At 37.8% G+C, this 21,781-nt stretch overlaps 1 protein-coding gene across 3 annotated transcripts in view; it reads right to left on the bottom strand.

Moving 5' to 3' along the window:
• Positions 1-15,228, bottom strand: part of GRB7 (growth factor receptor bound protein 7) — a 68,832-nt gene extending 53,604 nt beyond the window's left edge. The window contains exon 1 of one of the 3 annotated variants that reach the window (XR_009155067.1): positions 3,106-3,222. Coding sequence is in view for 1 of the 3 variants with exons in the window: in XM_058182948.1 (XP_058038931.1) it covers positions 3,106-3,181 (76 nt within the window). In the remaining 2 variants the exon portion in view is untranslated. Of the gene's footprint in view, positions 1-3,105; positions 3,223-15,143 lie in introns of those variants that run through there. The other 2 variants (XM_058182950.1, XM_058182948.1) reach the window with 2 other exon arrangements.
• Between the last annotated feature and the right edge of the window lie 6,553 nt (positions 15,229-21,781).

The following is a 21,781-nucleotide window of genomic DNA, read 5'->3' on the forward strand; positions in this document are numbered from 1 at the left end:
TTGTGCGAGCAAAGCGTGGTTGGAGCTGCCGTCTCTCTATAAATACTGGTGGGGAGGTGGGGAATGTTGCTGTAAGTGGGTTGGTTGGCTGTGTGGTTGCATCTTGATTGGTAGATGGAGTGGGTGTTTGCAGATTAGTCAGCTGTTTCATAGCATCCTGTATGGGTATGGTCCTAGTTGTGTGCCCATTGGTCTTTTGTGTTGTAACGACCTGGTTAATGGGCTGTGTGGAAACATCCTGAGTTCTGGAATGTGACCTCCTGTAGTGGTAATGGGCTTCCTGGAAATGTCCTGAGTTCTGGGAATGTGACCTCCTGAGTCTTGTGCTGTAACATCCTGGGTGGTAGGTTGTGTTGTAATGTCCTGAGCTTTGGTGTTGAAGCCTCTGGAGTTCTGTGATGTGATGTCCTGAGCAGATGGCTGTGATGCAGGATATATATATATATATATATATATATATATTTCTGAGGTTTTCGCGGGTGTTTGTATGTAGGTCTTTGGTTATTTGGGTTTTCTCCCGCGTAAAATTGGAAGTGTCTTGGCGACGTTTGGCGACGCTTGACACCCCCAGCCAATCAGAGCATTAAAAAAACCCCATCCAATCAGAGCACAGCCAAGCTCCCACCCAATCAGTTCAAACCCCCACTAGCAGTTAAAAAGGAAGAAACAGCTGCGATCACACATTGCTCCCAGAAGCACGAAGCTGAAGCCTGAAGATGACGAATGAGACTTCGTCGAAACATCGCCAAGACACTTCCAATTTTACGCGGGAGAAAACCCGAATAACCAAAGACCTACACACACACACACACACACACACACACACACACACATATACGTACATACATACATGCATACATACACATACATACATACAGGCGTGAAATCTAAAAATTTTCCCTACTGGTTCTGTGGGCGTGGCTTAAATTGTGGGCGTGGTTTGGTGGTCAGATGAGTGGGTGGATGTGGCCAATAACAATAAATAATAAAAATAATAAAGTATACAAAACAATAAATGGTACCAAAAACCATGTTTCACACTTTACACACACACAGCACACCACAACTGACACACACACAATGTAAAAGCAGCTGCACTTTACCCAAAATGGCCCTTGCAACAAGCAGGAACCTCACACAGCCACAAAAAGCTCAAAAACCAACTTTCACACTTTACACACACACACCACAACTGACACACACACACACACACACACACACAAAATGCCATACAGATTTGTGAGATTTTGTGTGTTTGTGTAGTTAGAGTGAAACACTACAGAAACACACCAAATCTCAGAAAGCTGCACAAATATTTTATTTTATTATTTTATTTTATTTATATTTTTTAGATCAGGGGTCTCTAACCTTAGTAACTTTAAGGTTTGTGGACTTCAATTCCCAGAGTTCCTCAGCCAGCAAAGCAGCTATTTCCTAGTTGCTCACTGAGGAAATAGATTAGCTAGCAACTGATTCTGTCTCCCTGCAGAAACTGCTCCTCTCGGGCTGGGAAAGCCATGCGTTAGATCAGTAATTAGGTAAGTGCCTTAGAATCTCTTAAAAGGTTTTCTTTTTTTCTTAAAAAACATGTTTTTTAAGGTTCTGCTGATGAGGAACTCAGGTGAGATCGCCAGAGGAACCTTTTAAAACTTTTTTTTAAAGAGTTTAAAGGCTCTGCCGATCTCAGCTGAGCAGCGGGATCCTCAAAGGCTTTTTTTACTTTTAAAGGCATGTTTCCGGCTGAAGAAAAACTGCTTTTAAAAGTAAAAAAAACCCTCTGCTGATGGTGCGTCTCAGCAGAGGCAGGGGGATGGGGCCAGGGATTTTTGCCACCGGTTCTCCAAACCAGCAGCCGCCATCGCTACCGGATCGGGCAAGCCAGTCCAAACCAGGAGCATTTCATCCCTCTGTGTGTGTGTGTGTGTGTGTGCGCCATTTAGCTCCTCATTTCCCACTATGTAAAAAAATCCATGTAAGCAAAAAAATATGCTGTGAAAGTTACATCGGTTTTGGTGTATTCCAATTTCAATCCAGAAAATGATGCTGAGCCTATTCTTTTTTGTCCTCAACATCTGCTACTCCTAAATCCACTAGTTATACAATCTCCAACCTTATAGGCAACAATCTAATCCATGCCCTTGTTCAATGAGAACAGTTTCAAATAAAAAAAGAAAAAGGACTCTACTGAACATATGGAATCTTCCTGTCCATCAGTATTCACATTTCCCAATTCTTGAGAGTCAGAGACACATTTTCTTGAAATCTTTAATTTGCACAGCTTTCCCCATATCTTTATGCTGAAAATTAACATATTTTTTCATTATAAATTTTACTCAGGGTTGACTATGTGTATTTTGAAGGATTTAAATCATTTTTATGTCAAATGTTTTGTTTTCATGTTATAAAGGTAAAGGTAAAGGTTCCCCTCGCACATATGTGCCAGTCACTCCCGACTCTAGGGGGTGGTGCTCATCTCTGTTTCAAAGCCGAAGAGCCAGCGCTGTCCAAAGACGTCTCCGTGGTCATGTGACCAGCATGAATAAACGCCAAAGGCACACAGAACGCTGTTACCTTCCCACCAAAGGTAGTCCCTATTTTTCTACTTGCATTTTTTACGTGCTTTCGAACTGCTAGGTTACCAGAAGCTGGGACAAGTAACATAAAGTAAGTAACATGTTATAGGCTTGAATAAAAGAGAGGTGAAAGAAAACAACGATTGTGTTCTGCCTGAAAGTAAGTATGTAGAGAAGTTTGCTGAAAGTCACTTTCCCTCAACTCAGATAATTATCTGAAGGACTCTACTATCTCATTTTAGATTTGCACTGAACTGAGTGACTGGGTATATTATTACAGTAACTCTAATCCCTTCTTTTTTCTTATTGTGTTGTTCAAACCCAGTCATAGTGACACAGTAACCCTTATGGCCTATGGCTACATTATAAGAACCAATGTTACTGTTTGACCCAATAATTAGCTGAAACCACAACACGCAAATAACAAAAGATGCCAAATATTTGTGCTGAAGAAGAGCAGCTTCTTCCATCTTATGTTTGTGCAGAATTCCTAAACAAAGGCAGTTTTGAAATATCTGCTGGATAGAATTACCGGACAGAAGAAATTCAACTTTTGAAATCTGTTCTCCAGATCTTTCAGCTGAACTCCAGACCAGATATGGAGTCATCTGTAATGTAGATTAGTGCAGAAGAAGAAAGCAGAGGAAGTCTTAAATATATTGTCCTGCTTCATCCTTTCTCTTCTAAAAAAGAGGAAGACGAGAAGAGAAAGGATGAAGCAAGGCAATGTACTTAAGGCTTATTCTGCTTATTCCTTCTACAATATATCAGTCTTACATTGTAGATGACTCATATAACCTCAGATCAAGACTTGGAAAAACCATTAACTGTGCTTAGTCATAGATCAATATTTATGTAATTAAAATAGGACTGAAGTACCAAACACGACATAAGGAGTTAAATGCCATAAACAAGATTTAAATTTGAAATATTCCTATTTCATAGTCTACCTTTTTAATCACAAGTTCTGTAGACTTGGCATAGCATTGATAACGCCAAAATAAATCAGTTCAAATAATTTATATGACAGAGCATAAGTGTTATATTCTGCATAGTTCTGCAAGGTAACAACGCAATACTATGAAAGTCTACTCAGAAGTTCCTAGTAGGATACTTATGCATTCTCCCTTTTCATTTCCAGTACTTCTTGTTTCTACCTATGGTTGATTTTAATGAAAGATTCAAAAACAACTAGCAAAGATAAGGAATTTATTTTAGGACATTTAGAGGGAATAATTCTAAATCCAATATAATGCCATCAAAGTGTTCCAAAGGCAGTTTGGTTTTCAAGAATATACTGATAACACAGCAACCGTAAACCAAGATTTTGATCAAGATACAAAAGAATCAAGACTAGTAATCTCAGTGCATAGACCTACCCTGATGATCTTAGTGATCAGCTAGATTTTTAATGGTGGAAAAGCCAAAATGGTATGACTCTAAAAGTGAATAGCTGAATAACAATGGCAATCATTTATTTATTTATTTGGTTGACCACTATAAAAATCGATTCCCATCACAGAAAAATCTCTTGGAAAAGGAGGAGAAGATGACCAAAATGGGAAACATTTTGATAGCTCAACTCTAGAAAAACTCAACTCTAGAAAAACACTCGTGGAATTTGCCAGAACTATCTTTATCTTCTTGTACTTGGGATGCATAAGCCAACCTACTAAATTATTCATTCTACATCAAATAGAAAAGCTTGGCAAGATATGCATTTCTGCAGAACTATGCATTTGCAAGCTAATATATATTACTCTGACAAAAATATTGATATATGATCTGTGCTAAAATTAATTTAATTATGGTTCCTGTTTGTGGGATACTGGGAAACATTATGAGGATGGTAGAGTTTATAAAGCTTTTTTCAGCACACTTAACTGTAATTCCCACAAAGAATTTTCCTACCACTTCATATTTGCCAGCAAAGCACATTGGTTCCTGCCAACAAACTGTATAAAAAAGCTGCACGCAAGTCATTAGCCACTGACGTCTAAGAGTAAGTAATTTCATGAGGATCCTGATGATTGGATCTGAACTTGGCAGCAAAGCTGAGCCCAGCACATTAGTTGCCCTTTCACCTATCCCAAAAGAAAATTATATCACAAGAGGCTTAAAACCAGCCCACAGAGGGCAGGAAATAGAGAGAGTAAAGACGATCAAAGTTCTAGTGATTAGATAGAGGGTGCAATCACAGCATAATCATCATGTAGGGTAAAACATGCTGGAGAGAAAGAAAGAAAAAAACTGCTGGCTTCAGCACCTTTTTTTTCTGTTTCTTAGATATGACTTTCATTTCCTCAGTAGATGCCGTCCTACATACATCTAATGTAGTTTCATCCAACATTCATGTTTCATTACTTGGTTCTTGTCTATTTACAGCTTTTTTTATTTTAAGCCTTGTTCTTTTGAAGTATACAGTACTCTAAGCAAAAAGTCCTCCAGTCTTTTTGCTTAGGGTACTATACCAAAGTTGGGCAATCCCTGGTCTATATTTGATTGGTATAATCATCAAATAAGTCATGCAATAAATATTGGACAGCAAATTATCACTTCTCAGTAATTTTCGTTTATTTATTTTTTTAAAAATCAGCATTACTGTAAATGTACTAAACAACAGCAGATTTAATTACATCAATTTTTTTACTGAAAACAAACTATCTCTCAAAAAAAAGAAGGGACTCAGTTCCCATGATTGACATTACCATCCCCCTTGGCCAATAAACTTTAGCTTCTTAACACATGGTTCCCCTTTCCGGCTCTATATCATGAAATGTGTTATGTTCCCCAAGCTGGCAGGCAGCCTCCAGCTTTATTGGATAGTAATAGCTCCCATCAGGTGGGACGCGGTGGCTTAGGGGCTAGGACGTTGAGCTTGTTGATCAAAAGGTTGGCAGCTCAGTGGTTTGAATTCCCAGTGCTGCCGTGTAATGGGGTGAGCTCCTGTTACTTGTCCCAGCTTTTGCCAACCTAGCAGTTTCGAAAGCATGTAAAAATGCAAGTAGAAAAAATAGGGACCACCTTTGGTGGGAAGGTAACAGCGTTCCATGCTCTTTTGGCGTTGAGTCATGCTGGCCACATGACCACAGAGACGTCTTCGGACAGCACTGGCTCTTCGGCTTTGAAACGGAGTTGAGCACCGTTGGCAACGACTAGCACATATGTGCGAGGGGAACCTTTACCTTTACCTAGCTCCCATCAGGTATGGTTGATATGACCAATGGTCAGGCATATAGTGCAGAATAGCTATTCCCCATGAATCTAAGAAAGAGAGCAAGATTCATTCTTTCTTCCCATTCTGCCTCCTCTTTTGGTAAGTTAACAACTTAGAAGATTGACTTTTGATAGTTTTACTATTTTTGGAGACAGTATTATTTTTGCTTTACATGAGTGTTGGGCTGCTATTTTATCTCATATGCTAGCAGGTAACCTATAGGAGAGACATTGGACTTTATTTTGTAGAAGGTATTATTCATACCTGTGTGGAAATCAACCACTGATATATAAAATTCCTTTACTTCCATGCTGTAACTCAACACAATACTTAAATTCAATGGGGACAATTTATACATTACGAAACATTCAGTAATAGAGTGATTCCCCCTCCCTCCAAATCAAATGATCTCTGAATCAAATTTCCCCAAAATTCTGTTTTACCAGACTTCTGAGAGATAATTCTTTTCATAAAGGTTTTTTTTTTTCCTGGAGAGACTGAAAAATTTCACATACAGTTTCATCTCATTTTGATCATTATATTTTCAAAGAGGTATTCTATTTTTTTTCCAGCTGATTTTATTTTCAAAGGGACTTCCATAAACTAATCCTATCAACACAAAGCTACCTGTCATCTAAATAACATTACATCTTTAAAAAAACCTTTTTTCTTAGTATATAGCACTGTGCTTCCTAAACAAACCTGTGAATATGTTGAGCTACAAGATTCTACTGGTCCAAGGTTTCCCACATTTTAGAAGAAAAAATGTTCACATTCTTTTGTCTAAACCCACGAAGAACAAATGTATATTCAGAACACAGTAATTAAAAAGGCCACTAACATACAAGAATATATATCTGATGCTGTGGATCAGACATATTATATCCGTATCCACAGGAACATTCCAGATGTGGAATGTGTTAAAAAGCCTGCAGGAGGTAGCTATTTAAAATTTTAGCTTGAAAAATTAAGTTGATAATTGATTCTAATGATTAATCATTCATTTATTATGTTACATTTTCAGGTCACCTGCCTCAAGGTCTAAAGACATTAGTCCACATCTTTTATAATATTCAAGCATAAGTAAAACTAAAAATTATTTGGAACAATCATATGCAGTGCCAGTACATTTTGAAGTGAAATAAAAAGTAGGGATTGCAAGCTATCATAGATAGCCAATTTGTTTCTGCTACAGTTCAATGTGTTTGTAATTATCAATAATATAGGAACTCATTATGACTTGGATCCAAACTACCCAAGGGAATAATCTTGTTAAGAGGGAATCTAGCAGTCTTGTTCAATCCATGATGTCTCCCTTCTTGAGAGATCGAAGAGAGATGCTCCCAAACCAGGTCTCAATAGCAGCTACTTCCCTGTGGAATAAGCTGCCCTTGAAATCCATATCACTCTATCCTTCCATCTTTTTTCAGGCCAAAATGATCTGACACTTTAATGTAGTATTTAGACATTAAAACACATGGCATGGGCTGTTTTTAACCCTCATTTCTACTATTAGGTCTCTTTATATTATTGCTATATTGCTTTAAAATGATTGTTATTTTATTTTAATTTGGATTAGAGATATAGCCCCTATGTATCTGACATGGCAGAGAAATTAATGGCTTGGGCGGGGCATGGAAGATAGAAAAATCAAGATTTAAAATTTTTTCATGGATTGTGTAACTAGATTATAAACTAACTAAAAGGACAAGGATCTGGTTTGCTGATAAGGCTGCTTGTGTTACTTCCCTAGCATAATAAGCAGCCTCATTTCCAAAGTGTTAATTTTGAATACCAAAATTTAGAGGACCAATCTGATATTTCAAAATTATAAAAGTTTTTGATGGTGTAAAAAGTATAGAGGATAATAATAAAATTGCATTTATTTATTAAATAATATAAATGTAGAAAACAGTTCAGAACCTTGGTAAAACACTTACAGTGAAAATAGAAAGCCCAGTAGCTGATGGTTCCTCATTCCTGTCTTAAAAAATGGGCAAATACACTTTGAAGTCTGAAAGGGCAACATTGTCCTTCCACAGCCTTTAATATCCACTTGCATATTTTTAAATCATATTATACATGTTAACCAACTCAGAAGTCTAATAAGTCTCTCAGTTACCATTTTAGCAGTAGCCACATTTATGTGTAATTCTGTTTTTGAACTTTCCTTTTGCCATTTGCAATTTTCCTCCTTCCATGACACTCCAGACAAGTGATGCTTTATGGATATTTTTTTTAAAAAACTTAAGGTGCCACTAGATTATTGTTGCCGAAAAATTGATATCTTTTAGAATATATTTAGTAGGCTATCCTACTATAACCTACTATCAGCAGAGATTTATGCCTAAGAGAAAACAATGTTTCTGTTTCCAGCATTCTCACTTTCACTTCTTCATCTATGCAAGTTGTCCTTCCTTGTTGACTGCCTTGTTTAGTGACCAAATTTGAATGTATTAAAAAAAATGTTACTAAGCCTTGCATTTATAACTATTGGAGGGTCCCATGATCACCATTCGAATGCTTTGCAATTGGCCTGCTTTTACAGCCATCACATCTTCTCAGTGATAATCATGTGATAGTCATTTCTATGCTTCCCAGCTAGCTTGCAACAAGCAAAGTTAATGGAGAACATGGATGTAAAATCAAAGCCATGGTCACGTCACACAGCAAACTCAATTATCTGAATTAAAAAACAAGGCTTCTACTTAGTGAGAGGATACAAAAAGTTCTAGCCTTTTTACAGATATTTTGATCGAGCTAGCAGAGAGAAAAATTGAGACAAAGAAACAGAGACAGAATGAGTGACATTAGAGGGAAAACTGAATTTTAAGATCTGATTCAAAATTCATAGAATGTCTAGAGCAAAATAATTAATGTCCAATGTGACAATGACAGAAAACCCTTCAATACCAATTTAAAGCATTGAAACAGTGTTGTATATAAGTAAGCAAAAAGACATCAAGACTCAGAATTCTATAGCAGAATCCATTTTTTGATATAAATATTGTTGATCTAAAAGAACACTGTCTCTCTACATGCATTTATAAATAATTTTAAAGCAGTATTACTCACTCAGCTGAAGAGGTTGTTAAAAAATGCTTTTAAAAGCCTCTGATGATCAGGCAACTCAGCTGGGATCGCCAGAGGAGCCTTTTAAAAGCTTTTAAAGCAGGGGTCTCCAACCTTGGCAACTTTAAGATTTGTGGACTTCAACTCCCAGAATTCCTGAGCCAGCAAAGGAATTCTGGGAGTTGAAGTCCACAAGTCTTAAAGTTGCCAAGGTTGGAGACCCCTGTTTTAAAGGGTTCTGATGATCTCAGCTGAGTTGCCTGATCACCAGAACCCTTTAAAAGCATTTTTTACAGCCTCTTCAGCTGAAGCAGTTGTTAAAAAAATGCTTTTAAACGGTTCTGACGATCCCAGCTGAGCCGTGTGATCATCAGAGGCTTTTTTAAAAAAAATTTAAAGCATTTTTTTGCGGCCAAAGAAAAAATGCTTTTAAAAGTAAAAAAAAAAACCCTCTGATGATCGCACAGCTCAGCTGGGGATGAGGGGGGCAGGAATTTTTGCTACTGGTTCTCCAAACCACCCGCCGTCCGATCTGAACCAGGAGCATTTTACTCCTGCTACATACAGTATAGATACGGAAAGCCAGACTGTTATTACTTTAAACCAGTATTGTCTGCAAAGTAGATTTACATTCCAGAGTAGGCCACTAATTTTCAACCCCAGCCATTTTAAGATGGATGGAGTTCTACTCCCAGAATTTTCCTCCAGCTGCTTGGATTAAAAACACTGTAGTAAAAAGAATAAAGTAAACAAAATTCATTATATTGACTAATGTAAGACAGAATTTTAAATGGAATTGTGAACAAAAGATGAACATGTAATAGTTAAAATATATAAACTTTTAGTGAAATTTGAAACAAGAACAGGTTAAAGAGTGTATGATAAAATAGGCTGAAACTTTGCTTATAATATACAAATGGAACAATAGGAAAATGTGATTGAAATGATTGAAATTTACATTATGTACAAATATAATCTTAAAGATAATTTTTATAAATTATTATGTTGATACATGATATCAAAAATATATCTAGAATGTATAAGGTACTTGAAGTTTATCTTGGAAATATGAATAAGAAATGCTTTGTAGATTTGTCAAAAAGCTAGAACATTTTGAGTGCAAACACATATAGAGATTCAGAGGATTTTAAAGATTAACATCAATTGAAACTAAAACATTTCCTCCTGGTACCGAGGGATAAACAATTAGAAAAGAATCATGGAACACTGTTTTTATATAAAAGTGCAGCAAGATTATTGTATGCCTAAAGATGGAATGATTTGGCAATACCTACAATGAAGAAATAGTTCGTGAAGTTGACAAAATATGCTGAAGTGACTAAATTGACATATTTGATTAGAGAAAAGGCAATATCTACATTCGTTAATGACTGGAAACTCCATATGGAGTTTTTGCATAAGTAAAAATGAACTTACGATTTGATGATTAGATAGGATAGATTATAGAAAGAAGAGAGTTATGTTGCAACCATAGAATAAGAAGAAAATTTTATAATTGCACTTATAACTGCTGTAAAAAAGATCAGAAGCCATTTCTTTACATTTTCTTTTGTTTTTCTTTTTGCACTTTTTCTTTTCTTTTCTTCTATTCTATTTTGGTTTATATTAGTTCTTATTATTAACATTTCCAATAAATTTAATGTATTTGTATGACTGTGTGTGAGAGAGAAAAAAATGAGAGTGTGTGACAGTATGTGTGAGAGTGAGGGGGAAGGTGTGTGTCTGTATGTGTCAGTGAGTGTTTGTGTGAAACACGGGAATAGAGCTTTTACCAGTGTATGGGATTTTCCGACAGAATAAATAGAATGCTGGGAGCTTCATTCCCAAAAGCAATTGTGAGACATAACAAAAACTGTATTTGATTCAATTTAGAATTAATTAAATGTACTTGTATTTAACATGATCACTCGCCTTTCTATTTTCCCTTCTACCACATTAGCAATTAAGTTTGACCATTGCTGTTTCTAAAATGTTTTAAACAATGGGGGGAAATTAACATATATTATACAGTAGGTCTAATCCTAATAATATTTTTACAGGGTGGCATATGCTGTTCTTTTTAACTCCAGTGAAGAATCCAGATATTCTTCCAAGTTAAGGAGCCAGTTAATATGTTTAAAGTTTAACCCTGCTCTATCATGGCTCCAGAAATGAGAGACAGCCTACAAGGCCATGGCAGAGGTCGTCTACTCAGGAAAGTTTCACAAAGAAGGGATCCCTTTGTCAGGCAGCCCTCAAACACTACAAGTCACTCGCTCTGTGCTCTGTCTTCACTAATTAAACTTGATGGCAAGAGTTGGGTTCTACCTGGATTTGTATTAACAGAACATTCTGTTTCTCTCCAAGGCCAACAAGTCATGTCCTTCTAACATTGGCCAACGGCCAACTGGCAGCCCCTAGATTGGAGCTGGCAGCACCACCATTGAGTCAAAGATTATACTAGAAGTCCCCTGAGCCGCTTAATTCTCTTCCCACTGGGAAAAAAAACCCAGGACTCAGATGAAGTCAAGAAAGCAAATGATTGCAGAAGGACATCGTTTTCAATGGTTTTCATTTGCATAGTTGGATAGACATTTGGGAGAAAATGTGGGTAACTAGTATTGAATTTACATTGTGTCCTCATTTAAGAGAACTTTTTAATAAAATGATGTGTTGGTATATGACAACAGAGAACGTACAAAAGTTGTGCAAATGTATTTCAAACCAGTTTTGGAAATGTGAAAAGCATGAAGGAACTTTTTATCATGCATAGTGGATTTGTAAGAAAGCTGAGAAATGTTGGATACAAATCCACACAATGATGTAAAGGATTTTAAAGATTAATATTGCAAAGAAATTGAAATTGGTTATACTTGGACTTATGGACAATGAATTAGAAAAGACTCATGTTATATTGATTTTGTCTATGGTAACCGCAACATTATTGTATTCACAATGATGTAAAAATAATTAAATTCCCAAAGTAGGTGAATGGATTGAGAAAATGTCAGAAATGGCAAAACTGACCTGTTTAGAGAAAACAAAACCAAAAAAAATTCTGAAAGATTATACACTTTTTTGCTGAAAGAAATAAATGGATGGTTTATGGATTTGAATGCCTACCTATCTACTTATCTACCTATCTAGAGGGCTAGCCTAAACCACTGAATGCCTACAACATAAGACAAGATGACTTTTCTCTACTTATACTGTAGTCTTAGGAACAAATATCTAGTAGGATGGGGGGGGGATTTTATTTTAATATTGCTAACAAGACAGCTTTTTCTTCCTGAAGTTGCTGGATAACTTAGGGAAACATGGCACACAGTCAGTATGGACTTATCTATGCCAGGACCGAGGGAGAGACCCAGACTTATATCCACCTTCAGACACTGAGTGATTTTAGGCAACTCTTTATCATTTTCTCTTAGTCTAACCTGCTGCATAAGAATACAGTCGCCCAAAAAATGGAGATGAGAGTGTTAGTTACCCCACCCTGAATTCCTGGAGGAAAGGCAGGATGTAAATATAATTCTTGAAATAAAAATGTTCCAATCTATTTAATGGTGAACCAGATGATTCCAGTGGAGACTCTTCCACTAGGAAGTCCCATATCAACTGTGCTTGGACTTTTATTTCTGGGCTTTAGTATCTTATTTCTTCAGTGCCATCTCAGAGTATAATTGGTTTTGTAACTTATGTAGCATATTCAATGCATGCAACTATAAACTTTGAATAATGTTTCTTAATTGTTATTTACTTTTATGTGAGGCATACTGCCTAAATGTCTAGAAAAACTGTAAACAAAGTGGAGTTTGCCAGAGATTACAAACTTGCTGATGAAACCGTGAAGCCTTATCCCAAAGGATGAAGCATTATATACAAACAAAATATCAAAAACTATTTTTTAAAAAAGTTTTCTTATCTTTTTCCCATTGAGCTAGCATGTGTATCTCTGGCTGGGCAACAGAGTGCTAAAAACATCAATTAGGTAACAAACTGCCCCCATTCTTGTTTTTCTCTTGTCTGCTATTCAAAAAAGGACAAAAATAAAAAACAAAATAGAGACCCCACACCCACTGTATGGAAACCTTCAGAGTGGCTACACTGGCAAACAGGAGCCTAAAAGCAGTTGTTGCCAAAGAATGACTATATCCACCATTCTATAGTTTTGGAAGAAATGCTGTACCATAGGTCTATTTTAATATTTTTTTTTTTAGTTTTTCAGGACCTACAGCAGAAACAGTTAATTTCTGAAGTTAATCACAGCATGTGAAGACCACTAGAAGTCCCACAGCGGCATTAGGAAAAAACAAAGGTAGCATCAGTCAAGAAGCAGTGTTATTCCTGTTTGTAGAAGGGCTCTAATCAACCAGTGGAAAATTAGTAAGAGAGCCACATGTTTTTGAGCTTAACACCTGCCTCTTTTCATTTTCTATTTAATAGTTAGATAACTGAATATTTTAAAAGTGAGTGTAACAATTTAGAGCAAGTGGGCATGTTGAAAAAGTGCCAAGAAGGACAATCTGGCTCCTTCCAATTTTTCCTTAGATAGTGATGGTCCATGATTCTTATATGAGTGGATATAGAATAAGGGCACACAATGTTGTACTCCCATCAGAACCCACATATTTTTTAAATAAAATAAAAAAGGGCAAAAAGGGCAAAAAAAAAAAAGGAGGTATGATTTGTAGCACTAAAAGGCTGTAGCATCCTAGATTACCCAGATTATTGTGAAGAACCTGGCAACAAACTGAAGACAGATACACCTTATTATGTCAACATAGAAACCTGAAGTCACACTGAAAGTGCAGTGGTTTGCACTTGAATGGTAAGGAATTACTCCACTGTTTAACAATACTTTTTTTCTTTTGTAAAATCCTCGATCTGCAGAAATACAAATATTGATTTGGAATTGCATTACAGGTAATTCCATTTTATGACTCAGAGCATAATAAGCAATCCACACTATCTTTTCAGATTCTGTTAATTCTGTTAATATATCCAAACACTATATGTTTTCAGTGTAACAGGCACACACATTCATGGTTAAAGCTATACTATTTGACTATTTTTGAATTTCAGTTACAAGGAACAATAGAAGTATAGAACGATGTTTCCTGGAATTCTATATTTGGACAAGAGCCTCTTTTGGGGAGTGAACTAAAGGATTCTGACTCTGCAATCTAACAATACTGTATAAAAAAGGCTCTATATCTTCAAATCAGGCATTCATCTACCCAACCTTCCTTAAAGTAAGCTTAGATTTTGGGAAGTTGTCGTCCTTACATCTAAAGCAGTGTTTCTCAGCTTCTTAGCCCAGGATTTGTGGAACTGGAAATCCACACATCCTCAAGTTGCCAAGATTGAGAAATAAAAAGCTAAAGGGCTGGAACAAGAATGGGGATAGGAATTTATTAATTTACAATTTGTAGGGTCCCCTTCTAAACATGATTCAGGGTATCTTACAATTGTCTTTTAAATTCACCAAAAAGTTAAAAGCTATAGAGTTTTTTATAGCAATTAGTACTCAGGTTAACATGATTGTTCATGCATATTTATTGATTGAGTGTGCTCTATCAATATTTAAAAGGCTTTGTCGGTAGGCTCAGATATAACAATTCTGGAAATTATGCTCATGTAATGTGCCATTATGATCCACATATTTTCCTATCTCTTGTCCTAGTACAATTTTCCAAACTAAACTAACAGTATGCTGAAACTGAGATTATTGAATAGTAATCAGTTTCCCTGTCATTTTCCTTTGTCCCACTCCTCCTGTTTTCATCTTTGTTCCAGAAATATGAACAGGAAAGGAAGACTGCAATCTTAAAAGGAAAAAAATAGTAGGAAGAGTAAGATTTTTTTGAGGAGATAGGAAGTTACAAAAGTAGGTTTAAAACTCTATGCGGGTTTATGTATATATTTATAAAAACAACTTTTTAAAAGAAAAATCCAGAGAAAAAGAAGGAAAATCAGATATGAAAGGAATGTGAGAAAACAAAAGAAAAAATAAAACAAATTCAGGTACAAAAGCTTTCAAAATCTTACATTACAGATATTAGGTTTGAACCACAATGCTATCTGCACATACTCAAAACTGGGGCAAGATTGTGGATTTTATCCTCAGTGAATAATACGGTCAGGCTGCATGTCTTTCAGTTCACTGGTAACCTCCCCCCCCCCTTATCCTCAATCTGCCCTTTCCTAAATCCAGATCTAAGAAGGAAAAACAGAAGCAAAAGGAGTTAGAAAAGAGAGGGAGAGATAAACAAGCTTACCTGACTCTGGTGACTTGTGGTTCCACTGTTGCTCCACTCTCAGAACTGGGGAATCCTGTTTAGTTTGAATCCTTTATCTACCTGCCTCCAAAGTTGCCACGCCTCTTTCTCTTGACATCACAGCCGCCAAAATACACATACAAGCAGACTAGAAATAACCACAGGTAATAGAGCAGGTGCACCATAATTTCAAGCTCCTTTCTTCTTGGCAGCATTTTAGAGAGTTTTATAGTTAACTTGCTTAACTTTCCCTCCTCTGGGACATTCCTTTTCCTCTTCTCTATTCTACTTTGTTTTTCAGCCCGTTCTTGGGGTTATTCATACCATTTCAGACTTTCCTAACTAACAGGGAAAGGTCACTGAGTGTTATTGTAATAAGTCTGATAAAGCCAGACTTGACACTTTCAGAAAAGTAAACTGTGGGATGGGGAAAGTTGGGAGGGGCAAGTAGTAGAAGATGAAGAATGAAAGATCTTATTTTTGGTTAATGTGCACACTGGCACCTGGCATTTATAATTTTGCCCAGAGTTAAATTTTATTAGAATACTGAGCTCGAGCTGATTTCAATCTATATAACAAACCCCCAAGTCCTCCTTCATATAGGATGATTAGATATTCAGAAAACAATCCTAAATGAAGGAAATTTTAGTAAAAAAAAAAAGTTAAAACACAGCATTGCTAGTTAATTAAGTTTTACAAAAGAAGCATTCGACATTAGACCAACATAACTCAAACATCTTTAATGAAAAGTAAGGCAACAATCTTTTTTTATTAAGGTTTTGTCTTTCAGTAGTTTTCAAGCTTTTTAGCAGCTTTTTCTTCATTCTGCTATCGATGGCATATATGTTTGATAGAGAATGCAATGTGGCAGAGAAATGAGGATAGAAAAATATTTCAACCCATTTTTTCCCATCATTTTCATTCCTGAATTAAGAATACATAGCAGCAACAGATGGAGTTACATATTAGCCTTAATGATAATTTCCATATTACCTAGGATGAGGAAGCATTTTGTCAACAACTGGAGGAAAACAATTTCCTCCCTGCTCTAGAACAAGGCACAAAGTTTATTGTGGTTTGTAAATTATCTTTAGGATAAATGTGATGAGAAATACAAATGATCTTTTGAATATTTTCCAGAGAATAATGAATTTCTCCAAGGTGCAATTTGAAAAATAGCATCATAGGTAGTCTTCGACTTAAAACCATTCATTTAGCCACCATTTAAAATTAGAACTACAGTGAAAAAAAGTCACAACCTGTCCTTGTACTTAACAACAACCACAGCTTTCACACGGTCATGGGATCAAAAATTGAATGCTTGATAAATAGAAATTCTGGTCCCAGTTATGGTTTTAAGTTAAGGACTATCTGTATAAAATATTCTCTATTTAGTATTATGGTTCATGTAGCTCTAGTTTACTAAGGTATATCTTAGACTTCCCCAATTTGCTATTCTTGGAATACATTAGATTACAGTTCCCCAAATTTCCAGCCAGCTAGAAGAAAATTTTTGCATTTTGAAATCATATTACTGGACACACTGAGGAATTTGCAGATTTTATGGATGACAAAATCACTCGACTGCATTCCCAATTAGATGCCGGTGTGGTTGCTTATTTGGTGGAAGCCCTGAGGCAGGTTCTCACCCTGTTATCTGGGAATAGTTTGACCCAGTTGCTCCCGAGGAAGTGGATAGGATCCTAGGGAATATGTGAATAAGCACCTATGTTTTAGACCCATGTCCCTCTTGGCTTGTGAAAGCTTCCCAGGAGGTGACAGGTGGGTGGATTTTGGTGATTAATGCTTCCCTACAGAAGGGGGGGCAGTGCCCCAGCACTTTAAGAAGGTTGTGGCCCACCCATTTCTTAAGAAGCCATCGCTGGACTCCACCCAGTTGGATAATTTCCGACCTGTCTCCAATCTTTCCTTTTTGGAGAAGGTTGTTGAGAAGGTTGTCAAGCAGCAGCTGCAGAGGTTTCTGGATGAAACAGATTATCTCGACCCCTACCAATCAGGATTCAGGCCTGGGTTTGGTACAGAAATGGCATTGGTCGCACTTTTGGATGATCTCTGGCAGGAGCGGGATGGGTTACTGCATCCATCCTTACTCTACTTGTTCTCTCGGCAACTTTTGATACCATCGGCCATGGTATTCTCCTGGGGTGGCTTCGGGGGATGGAAGTAGAAGGTCTTGTGCTATCCTAGTTCATTTCCTTCCTCTGTAGCAGCTCTCAGTCAGTGTTGATAGGAGAGGAGAGATCCAGCCCTTTACGGGGTTCCACAAGGCTCAGTACTTTCTCCGCTCCTGTTCAACATTTATATGAAGCTGCTGGGTGAGATCATCCGTCACCATGGACTGATGTATCAACACTATGCTTATGATACTCAGCTGAATGTCTTGGCCCATGGTGAGTTAAGTGATGCTGTGTCCTCCCTTTCTCAGTGCCTGGAGGTTGTTAGGGGTTGGATGGGGAGAAACGGGTTGAAACTAAACCCTTGTAAGACCGAGTGGCTCTGGGTTTGGGGTTCGTTGGCCCAAGAATTGCCACCTTTGGTATTGGATGGAGTGGCACTACCCCAAACAGACCCTGTGCATAACCTAGGGGATTTCCTGGACTCACGACTCCTGCTCAAAGAGCGGTTGGCGATCGTGGCCAGAAGGCCTTTGCACAATGTGAGTTGTGCGACAGTTATGCCCTCTCCTGGATCAGCAGTCCCTACTCACAGTCACTCATGCTCTAGTCCAGGGGTAGTCAATCTTTTTATACCTACCGCCCACTTTTGTATCTGTTAGTAATGGAACCACCAGTGGGTGGTTCCACAGTAATGCACTGTGTATCATCGTCTGTGCATGCTTCTCACGCATCGTGGATTGGGTTTGGATCGTGGATCATGCATCGTGGATTGGGTGCCGGCTACCAGCTCTGCTTGTCTGTTACAGCTGGGTGATGTGGGGGGAGATGCGCGAGCTATTCTGGGATGAGGCTCTTTTGTTTGCAGTTGCACTATAACACTTACATAACGTGAACTAAACCTATGCACAGGCGATACAAATAGTATATTTTCAGAAATGTAAATTGTCACGGGGAATTTTATGAAAACCCAACGAAAATGTTTTTAAATAATGCTATGATTTTTTTTTTAAAAGTCAATTAAATTTAAAAAAAGGAAAGTATTTCAGTATCGGACAAAACCACTATCGCCCACCATGAAAGCTGAACGCCCACTAGTGGGCAGTAGGGACCAGGTTGACTACCACTGCCCTAGTCACTTCCCGTCTTGACTATTGCAATGTGCTCTACTTGGGGCTGCCTTGAAGAGCATCCAGAAACTCCAGTTGGTGCAAAATGTAGCGGCCCTCATGGTTTTGTGCAGACCTCGGGGTACATATGTATCACCTCTCCTCCAAGAGCAGCATTGATTGCCAATTTGCTTCCAGGTGCAATTCAAGGTGCTGGTTGTCACCTTTAAAGCCCTTCATAGCTTGGGACCAGGATATCTGAGGGACCATCTCTTGGCAGTCACGTATACCTGACACATCAGAACAGGGAGACAGGGAATGATACAGGTCCTATCCCTGAGGGAGATACACCTGGTGGGACCCAGAAGAAGGGCCTTCTCCATGTGGCTCCCTTTCTCTGGAACATCATTCCCCCAGAGATTAGAATGGCCCCCACTCTAATACTTTTCTGGAAGGCGCTGAAGACCTGGTTCTGCCAGCGAGCCTGGGGAACCCAGAGTGGGATCAAGCCCATTAAATCGTGTGAATTGCTGTCGCTGGGATGGGGTGGATGGGAGGTGGGGTTGTTATATTGTACTATATTAATTTATTTGATTCTTTTTGTTAATTTTTATTGTTTTAAATGTGGTTTTATAATCTGTATATCACCTTGAGTTGCTATGGGAGAATAGGTGGCAATATAAATTCAATAAATAAAAAAAAAATCTGTCACCTTTTTAGTTGAAAGAAAAATAGAGCTATCCAGTTGTTTGTTTGTTCTGTCTTAGGTTGTTGCCTGAAAGACCTTTGTTTCTCAACCTCAGCTCTGGGTGAACTTCAACTCCTGGTTGAGGAGTTGAAGTCCATCCATCTTAAAATTGCTGAGATTGAGAAACACACTAAAAACTGTACTCATAGAGAAATTCTATCTATTACTAAGCAGGAAATGATTCTGTGGAGTTATCTTGACCCTTCTCTTGAATCTATTACAATAATATTCTTCAATAATCAGACAAAATGTCCTAAATAGCAGCTCTACATGACCATTTGCACAAAGAAACAGAGTAACAGATTGATTATAGGTGGGCAAAAAAGCAGTAGTAGAGGAGCAACTTCCTGCCAGTTTTTCCATTGAATTTCCTTGTGGAAAGCTGATAGGGAACATCAGAAATCTTCCATTTATTTATTTATTTATTTATTTATTTTGTCACAACAATATACATAAGCATCACACAAAATTATTATATAGTATATAAATATATATATGAGGTAATATAAGGAAGTATAAGCATATATATATATAAGAAAAACAATAGGACAGGAACGGTAGGCACATTTGTGCTCTTATGCATGCCCCTTATAGTCCTCTTAGGAATGGGGTGAGGTCAATAGTAGACAGTTTTTGGTTAAAGCTTTTGGGATTATGAGAAGAGATCACAGAGTCAGATAGTGTGTTCCAAGCACTGATAATTCTGTTACAGAAGTCTTATTTTCTGCAATCTAGATTGAAGCGGTTAACATTAAGTTTAAATCTATTGGTTGCTCTTGTATTATTGCAATTGAAGCTGAAGTAGTCTTTAACAGGAAGGACATTATAATAGATGATTCTATGAGTTAAACTTAGGTCTTGTCGAAGGCAATGGAGTTCTAAGTTTTCTAAACCTGGGATTTCAAATCTGGTGGGATAAGATATTTTGTTGTTTTCAGAGGAGTGGAGAACTCTTCTTGTAAAATATTTCTGGACACGTTCGATTGTATTGATATCAGAAATGTGGTATGGGTTCCAGACAGGCGAGCTGTACTCAAGAATTGGTCTAGCAAATGTTTTATATGCCCTTCCTTCCTTCCTTCCATCCATCCATCCATCCATCCATCCATCCATCCATCCATCCATCCATCCTATAAATCCTATCCTTCTATCCTAGTATGATTTATGTTAATTCCTTATTTAGTATCCTATGACTATCACTAAGTGTTGTATGTTATGATTTATGATGAATTTATTTTAGGATTATTATGATCATGATTTATTACTTGTTGCTTGAGAGTTTATGCACTGGAGACAAATTCCTTGTGTGTCCACTCACACTTGGCTGATAAAGAATCCTATTCTATTCTGTTCTGTTCTGTTCTATTTCTACTCTACTCTGCTTACAGGGAGAAAGTCAGTGTGGAAGCCGACAGGTAGTTGTAAGTCCAAGGGCAGCAGGTAAGTAAGCCTGATGCAAAGTGGGTGAGGAAGTGAGTGGTGTAGATAAGGAATAGTACATGGGGATGCATGAGTGCCACATGGGTTGGGAAAGGTGTGTGGGATATGCATCAGAAATACTGTACAGGTGGAGAAAGGTGTGTGAATAGGCCACATAGGTAAGGAAGGGTGACCTGAGATGTGCTGTACAGGCTGGGTAAAGTATGCAGGAGAGGGCAAGTCAGGGAGAGTACATGAGGTTTTGTGAGAAGTGCCATGTAAGTCAAGTAGTGTGCATGGGGATAGTGCGTGGCAGAAATCCAGAAGAATGGAATGAGATTGCAACGGTGTGTCAGGAGTGACACAGCAATTCAAGATGATGTATAGACAGTTGTGTGGATTGGGAAGAGTGCTTGGGAATGCTTGGGACTGTGCAAGAGGTACTGTGCAGGTCAGGCAACATGAATCAAGAACGGTCTGTGAGTGCTCAAGAGGTGTTTCATGTGTTGAAGAAGGTATATAGGAGGGGGCGTGGGTTAGGGAGGTGCATGGGGTGCATAAGGGGTACTGTGCCTCTCAGGAAAGGAAGCAGCACAGATTGGGAAGAGTGTATGGTGGCGCACCAGAAATGCCACTCAGGTTGGAGAAGATGTGTGCGGGGATATAAAAGAAATGCTGAGTGGATAAGGAAAGTCACATGGGGAAAACATATCAGAGGAGGCCCATGGAAGTGCAGCACATGTTGGGAGAGCATCCCCAGAATTTGGATGCTTGGCAAGTGGCTCATAGTTATGGCAATTGTAGTGTCCCAGGGTCATATGATCCTCTTTTGCAAACAAAGTCAATGGAGAAACCGGATTCACTTAACGATGTTACTAACTTAACAACTGCAGTCATAAAATGGGGCAAAACTCACTTAACTATCTTATTTAGCAATAGAAATTTTGGACTCAGTTGTAGTCATAATTCAAAGACTACCCATACCATGGAATGTTGAAAATGAGTATCATGTGATTACAACAGCAAATAAACAGCACAGCTGCAGCCAGTAGCATTGAAGCAGCCCCAACTTTTCCAATTTTCATTCCTTCTGGAGTCATAGGTCCTGGATTTTTGGACACATTCTGTAAATTAGCTCACTTTAAGTGCCTTGATTTAAAAATTAGTGCCCTGTGATGCACAATTTCACCCCATTAAAAGTCATGATATTGAGACTTTTAATACTTT

The sequence above is a fragment of the Ahaetulla prasina genome, chromosome 4, assembly GCF_028640845.1.
Source record: "Ahaetulla prasina isolate Xishuangbanna chromosome 4, ASM2864084v1, whole genome shotgun sequence".
In the NCBI taxonomy this organism is placed as follows: Eukaryota; Metazoa; Chordata; class Lepidosauria; order Squamata; family Colubridae; genus Ahaetulla; species Ahaetulla prasina.